Source organism: Triticum dicoccoides, chromosome 6A, assembly GCF_002162155.2.
Source record: "Triticum dicoccoides isolate Atlit2015 ecotype Zavitan chromosome 6A, WEW_v2.0, whole genome shotgun sequence".
Lineage (NCBI taxonomy): Eukaryota > Viridiplantae > Streptophyta > Magnoliopsida > Poales > Poaceae > Triticum > Triticum dicoccoides.
In genome coordinates this window covers 63,188,771-63,196,361 of record NC_041390.1, presented here as the reverse complement: position 1 = coordinate 63,196,361, position 7,591 = coordinate 63,188,771, and the positions used below count along the sequence as shown (strand labels likewise).

At 46.0% G+C, this 7,591-nt stretch overlaps 1 protein-coding gene across 1 annotated transcript; it reads left to right on the top strand.

Annotated features, from left to right (window-relative positions):
- Positions 1-456: 456 nt before the first annotated feature.
- LOC119314922 lies at positions 457-6,963 on the top strand. Its single transcript, XM_037589606.1, has 4 exons — positions 457-729; positions 5,630-5,725; positions 5,912-6,069; positions 6,164-6,963. The coding sequence occupies exons 2-4, from the start codon at positions 5,651-5,653 to the stop codon at positions 6,258-6,260; spliced, it is 330 nt and encodes a 109-aa protein (XP_037445503.1). The 5' UTR covers positions 457-729; positions 5,630-5,650; the 3' UTR covers positions 6,261-6,963.
- The last annotated feature ends 628 nt before the right edge of the window (positions 6,964-7,591 follow it).

Here is a 7,591-nt window from a genome sequence, read left to right as displayed (position 1 = left end):
GTGTGTAAAATTTCAGGATGAACTACATTGAAATGCGACCTATACAAAAAAAGACAAATTCATGGCCTGCCTGGGAGGATGAATAGTATCATGTGTTAAAAAACTCTAGATTTATTTTTTTTCTTCTCACTTCCCCATTTCAACGTATTTCGTCCTGAAAAATTTACACATCTGTGCATCATGCCTTCATCTATCTCTGTATTATTATTTTTGAATTTTCTAAACGTAAAATATGAATCTTCATAAATTTTGAATTTTGCATTTAAAGTTCTCCGTGGAGCTCGACCTTCAAAAGCAAATTTTTTTTTGAGAATTCAAAAGCAATTTCTGAACAGAACATGATTTTTTTGCCTGTATTTAGCCAGCGACACACCCAAGTCATGGTGAAAGACCCCTGTTGATTAAGCATTTTCGCTGGACGTCGACGTGGCAAAAGAGACTGCCACACGGGCAGGTCGCACCCGAACACCAAAAGAAAATTCCCCCCTCCGAGTCTCTTCCGCCGGAATCAAGGTCGCCGCCTAACCCCTCCCTCCGTCGCCGACGAAGCTGCTGCCTCCGCCGCCGAGAGGAGCTCCGAGCTCTTCCACGACCTCGCGTTCCCGCCTCTGCGCTGCCGCCGCTCCAACCTGTGCCATCCCCGTCACCCCGTCCGTGACGAGCTCCGCATCCTCCCGTGCAGGGACTCCGACCCGTGCTGCCGCCACCAACCTCCCCTCAAGCGGCAAGGTGAGGCATCTCCGCCCTCCCTCTTTCATGCTTTCTTTCTGTTTATATTACCGTCTCTTGGATCTGTTAGTGGGCACATATCGGTATACTGCTTGGAGGTCATGTATTGGATCTGTTAAGTTCCAGTTATTTTGATTAGGATGTGGTAAACCATAGGGATGTAATAATGTGCGGATATTGAACCTGCCAATGTCTGTTAAGATGTGTATGGTGTTTGGTGTATGCTTTCTGCCAACTATCAGAATGTTTCATATCATTCCCGAAACAGCTAGAGCTAATAACTAAATCTATGTGCACTATAAATGCTATATTGTCTAGATTTATCCTACATCTGTTTAAACCTGGAATCACAATGGTCCAAACTGTGTTTACTTGTTCTCTCTCCTTCATGTCTCGCCTCACTGCTAAAACAAAAGCATCGCTGCCGCCTGGGGGTCCCAGATCCACCGGACAACCCCGCCGAGCTGCACCACTCCTGTGCAACAAACCGTTTGTAACCTTCACCGGCATGGCCAGCCGCTCCCGCGGGCAAGCTGGTGGTTGACGGGAGAAAATTAAACAGCAAAGATACAAATTGGGGAGTTACGGCGACGGTAGCCTTTTAGATAAGAGTGGCATTAAAGATACAGAAAATAGGGGATATGGTAAATGAAAACTGGATAAGCAAATTTGGGGTTTTAGGGAGTTCTGTGTGAGGCTTAGCTGCAATTGGTGGCAATATTGTTCTTATCGTAGAGTAACTTCTTAACTGTGGCATCATGGTTATGGCAAGGTGCATGAGTTTCCCCTTTTTGTATGGTTGCATACAACAACAACAACAACAACAAAGCCTTTAGTCCCAAACAAGTTGGGGTAGGCTAGAGGTGAAACCCATAAGATCTCGCAACCAACTCATGGCTCTGGCACATGGATAGCAAGCTTCCACGCACCCCTGTCCATAGCTAGCTCTTTGGTGATACTCCAATCCTTCAGGTCTCTCTTAACGGACTCCTCCCATGTCAAATTCGGTCTACCCCGCCCTCTCTTGACATTCTCCGCACGCTTTAGCCGTCCACTATGCACCGGAGCTTCTGGAGGCCTGCGTTGAATATGCCCAAACCATCTCAGACGATGTTGGACAAGCTTCTCTTCAATTGGTGCTACCCCAACTCTATCTCGTATATCATCATTCCGGACTCGATCCTTCCTCGTGTGGCCACACATCCATCTCAACATACGCATCTCCGCCACACCTAACTGTTGAACATGTCGCCTTTTAGTCGGCCAACACTCAGCGCCATACAACATTGCGGGTCGAACCGCCGTCCTCTAGAACTTGCCTTTTAGCTTTTGTGGCATTCTCTTGTCACAGAGAATGCCAGAAGCTTGGCGCCACTTCATCCATCCGGCTTTGATTCGATTGTTCACATCTTCATCAATACCCCATCCTCCTGCAGCATTGACCCCAAATACCGAAAGGTGTCCTTCTGAGGTACCACCTGGCCATCAAGGCTAACCTCCTCCTCACACCTAGTAGTACAGAAACCGCACATCATGTACTCGGTTTTAGTTCTACTAAGCCTAAATCCTTTCGATTCCAAGGTTTGTCTCCATAACTCTAACTTCCTATTTACCCCCGTCCGACTATCGTCAACTAGCACCACATCATCCGCAAAGAGCATACACCATGGGATATCTCCTTGTATATCCCTTGTGACCTCATCCATCACCAATGCAAAAAGATAAGGGCTCAAAGCTGACCCCTGATGCAGTCCTATCTTAATCGGAAAGTCATCAGTGTCGACATCACTTGTTCGAACACTTGTCACAACATTATCGTACATGTCCTTGATGAGGGTAATGTACTTTGCTGGGACTTTGTGTTTCTCCAAGGCCCACCACATGACATTCCGCGGTATCTTATCATAGGCCTTCTCCAAGTCAATGAACACCATATGCAAGTCCTTTTGCTCCCTATATCTCTCCATAAGTTGTCGTACCAAGAAAATGGCTTCCATGGTCGACCTCCCAGGCATGAAACCAAACTGATTTTTGGTCACGCTTGTCATTCTTCTTAAGCGGTGCTCAATGACTCTCTCCCATAGCTTCATTGTATGGCTCATCAGCTTAATTCCACGGTAATTAGTACAACTCTGAACATCCCCCTTGTTCTTGAAGATTGGTACTAATATACTCCGTCTCCATTCTTCTGGCATCTTGTTTGCCCGAAAAATGAGGTTGAAAAGCTTGGTTAGCCATACTATCGCTATGTCCCCGAGACCTTTCCACACCTCAATGGGGATACAATCAGGGCCCATCGCCTTGCCTCCTTTCATCCTTTTTAAAGCCTCCTTGACCTCAGACTCCTGGATTCGCCGCACAAAACGCATGCTGGTCTCATCAAAGGAGTCGTCCAATTCAATGGTAGAACTCTCATTCTCCCCATTGAACAGCTTGTCGAAGTACTCCCGCCATCTATGCTTAATCTCCTCGTCCTTCACCAAGAGTTGGCCTGCTCCGTCCTTGATGCATTTGACTTGGCCAATATCCCTCGTCTTCCTCTCTCGGATCTTGGCCATCTTATAAATGTCCCTTTCACCTTCCTTCGTGCCTAACCGTTGGTAGAGGTCCTCATATGCCCGACCCCTTGCTTCACCAACAGCTCGTTTTGTGGCCTTCTTCGCCATCTTGTACTTCTCTATGTTGTCTGCACTCCTATCCAGGTATAGGCGTTTGAAGCAATCTTTCTTCTCTTTAATCGCCTTCTGGACATCATCATTCCACCACCAGGTATCCTTATCTTCGCTTCTCCTTCCCCTGGACACTCCAAGCTCCTCTGAGGCCACCTTACGAATGCAAGTCGCCATCTTCGTCCACACATTGTTCGCATCTCCTCCTTCCTCCCAGGGGCCCTCCTTAATGACCCTCTCCTTGAACGCTAGAGCTACCTTCCCCTTGAGCTTCCACCACTTCGTTCTAGCGACTTTGGCACGCTTATCCCGCTGGACACGAATCCGAAAGCGGAAGTCAGCAACCACCAGCTTATGCTGGGGTACAACACTCTCTCCAGGTATCACCTTACAGTCTAGGCACGCACGCCTATCTTCTCTTCTCGAGAGGATGAAATCAATCTGGCTAGAGTGTTGGCCACTACTAAAAGTCACCAGATGTGATTCTCTCTTTCTAAAGAGGGTGTTAGCTACAATCATGTTGTAGGCTAGAGCAAAGCTTAAGACATCTTCTCCTTCTTGATTCCTGATGCCATAGCCAAAGCCCCTGTGCGCCCCTTCAAAACCTGTGTTAGATGTACCCACGTGGCGATTGAGGTCTCCTCCTATGAAGAGCTTCTCACCAATCGGTACACTCCTAACCATGTCTTCCAGGCCTTCCCAGAACTCCCTCTTGGTGTTCTCATTGTGGCCTACTTGCGGGGCATACGCGCTGATAACATTGAGAACCAAGTCCTCAACTACCAGCTTGACCAGGATAATCCGGTCCCCACGTCTCTTGACGTCTACCACTCCATACTTGATGCTCTTGTTGATCAAGATGCCTACGCCATTTCTGTTTGCAGTCGTCCCTGTGTACCACAGCTTGAAGCCGGTATCCTCCACCTCCTTCACCTTCTGTCCTCTCCATTTGGTTTCTTGGACGCAAAGGATATCAACACCTCTCCTCACCGCTGCATCAATTAGCTACCGAAGCTTCCCTGTCAGAGACCCTACGTTCCAGCTACCTAAGCGAATCCTCCTAGGCCCGGCTAGCTTCATTGCCCTTCGCACTCGTCGAGTCAAATGCGAAGACCCTTGCCCATTTTCCACTACATCCGGGCGCCGATGTAGCGCGCCACTAAGGATGCGACGACCCGATCCTCGCTCACTTGTCACCGTATCCGGATCAAGATACAGCGCGCCACCTTGGGGGTGACGGCCCGGCCCTTGCCCATTTTCCACCACACCCGGGTTCCGATGTAGCGCGTCGCTGAGAGGGTTATGCCCCAACGAAAATCTTTTGGGTTTCATCTCCATAAGAGTGGCTGAGTTTTTACGTTGGCTCGCCAAGCCTATCACAACCCTCCTCCTTTACCCTTTTTGTATGGTTGCATATTGCCGTTTATTTAGAGCTGCTGTTTATTTGGAGCTAGTGTTTTGTTCAGTAATCGTGCATACCACCGTGTATTTTGAGAGATTTGTTTTAAAGCTGGGTTGGTAAGAAAGTAAAAAAAAAACGCAGCTAGGACAGTGAGATGGATTAGTAAGTTAGCTTGTGACTACCGGTGTCCTTGACCTAGGTTGGTCAGAATTCACATAGTTGATCTATTTTGGAGAGGTTGGTAACAAAGTCAACAGTAAATAGTTTGGGATGCTCATTCGAAGTATTGGTTTACCCGACGAAGTTATTGGTAGGATCTTATGTTATAACCCAGAGTATTGCCTGCTATGGTTTTATGTTCAAATGGGTCTGTATTTATGTTTTCACTCTTGCATTATTGCATATATTTTTTGGCACTAAGTAAATAGCATGCATTTGGATATAGGTGTAGCACTCCTACAACTTTTGGAAACTCACATGACTTAACATATACTTAGTGCATCGTATATCTTGCTTAGTGTTACAGATTGTTGGCATGGTGCTGTGATTATCATATGTTTATGTGCAGTAACATCGAGCTTTATACCTGCTTTTATGCTTACAAGTGATGATATAGTATGAATTTGAGGCTGTCGATGCCCACAAGAGAAACTGTGTTGGCTTTTCTGAATAAATACTGACTTGATTGGATTTTAGTGTAGTGCGGCGGCACTTAAGGCAGAATTAGTACCTGGGATGTTACATATCATTCTACATTTATGTGTCATCTAGAACCATTATTGTTTCACGCAGAAGCATATAGGTGATAACGTATTGTTATTTGTGCCAGTGCCTATAAATTTGGGTGAGAATGGCAGGACAATCGCCAAATCAAGTATCATCAGCTGAAGCTATCTTGGTGGGAGCCTTGTCCTCTGGTGTTAATGTAAGAAATACTGCAATGTGCGTTATTATGTTCACCGTTAAATTTAATTTGACCTCGTGCTTTATGATATATTCCTGTATTCAGCCCCAGATTTAGTCATAATATTGTTCCCTTTTTTATGTGGTTATGGAATGCACAAATAACTGTAATGAAGTATCCTAACCGATGTTTATCTTGTTGGTGTAGGCTCCCACGTGGGTCGTGCTCCAGATCACATTTTTGCTACTGGCATTCTGCTTCACCGCGATGCTTTACCTAGCCTTTTTCTCAAGCGACTTTGTGATCATCGGTCACGTCCTTCTGCTCATAACCATCGGCGCGGTTCTATTTGTGCTCCTCAACAGGTCTCCCCTGTCCTCTCCTACTCTCTGCCCACACACGACCTACCCTCTGTTGTGACGAGCAATCTTAGCAAGCTGTGATTTCTGCACGCTGCAGGTTCCTCGCGGAGACCGGCTTCGTCCCGGTCGAACAGCAGATGCAGGAGATAGGGATCCGCAAACCAGAAGCCACAGAGAAAGACAAGAGCAAATGAGCCTTTTGGGCCCAACTTTTTTACATTACATTATGATGATTAAACAGAGCGCGCCTCGCTGTACGCAACGGCTCCACACATAGTATACACAAAGTTCAGATAGACGCTAATTGCACAGGTGCATATCCGTTTAAGTGCAGCGATACTTTGGAGCGGGGCAGCTTCTTCAGCCATACGCTCGGCCGCTTCGTCAGTCCTTCGGTTTGCCGCTCTTCTTCTTCTTGATGTAGCAGAAGCACGAGCAGCAGGGGAACTGGAACAGGAACTTCATTGGTCTGGGATGGGATTTGCCGATGCTGTTGTTTGTTGTGTGCGTTGGTGTGTTGCTGAAGGCGGGTCTGCATCCGGCCGATAAATATACTAGCGTGTTGATTCCTTGCTTGGCTGGTTATGTTATCACAGGACGGTGGAGATTGTGGTGCTTTCTTGTGTGTGGGGTGGTTTGTGTGATTAATTAAAACCATTAAGCTACGCATGAAGGGAGGCCAACCAGCTATGCCACATGGCGCAAGCTGGTTGGCCGCGGTGAGAAATCTTTTAGAAATTTTTTAGATGAAAGTGTGGATTATTTTTTAAATGTATTTTTTTAGATGGAGGTGAGGACCTCTGATATTTTTTAAATGGAGGGTTATGTAAAGTGGCACTCGCTGGTAGGCTGAGGTGGTAATTTTTTTTATTTTTTTTAGATGAAGGCGAGGCTTTTTTTTCTGAGATGTTTTTTTAGATGAAGGCGAGGACTTTGTGTCTTTTTTTAAATGAAAACGTGCATACAACTTTCTCTTAAACAACGTCATAGGATGGCGCCCCAATCACTAGTTTCATGTCATGTTGTGCCGAGAGGAACTTGTCGGCAAGTAATCGTGACGATCGTTCCATCTGCTTTTTACCATAATATATCAACTGCAAAGTATAAAACCATTCTCAAGCCAGCACAAGTCTGGAGTTACCCTCTGTAAAAGGAAGGGGAAAAGCCAAGTCTGGAGTTGCAACCTTTGCTAGTGGTTTTGAAGTTGTGAACAGTTCTTGCATGCCTCGCTAGCAAACGGAAAGAATATCCTTTGGTTGCCTTTTTGACAAAGGTGGATTATTATTAGCTTAAAATGGAGCATAAGGGATACAAATACAATGAGCATGTACCCGGCCTTTGCAGTTATAGGATGTACATAACCAACACACACAAAAACAAGTCACACCAGCAACTAGCAAAGTCTAAACAAAGAGATCGAAGCTATGCCTTGGTGGAGTAAAGAAAAAGGAAAAACTCAGAAGTGATCAAACCAATTATCAGCAATCTACAGCAGCAATCATATCAGCACCAATCATCTTTTGAC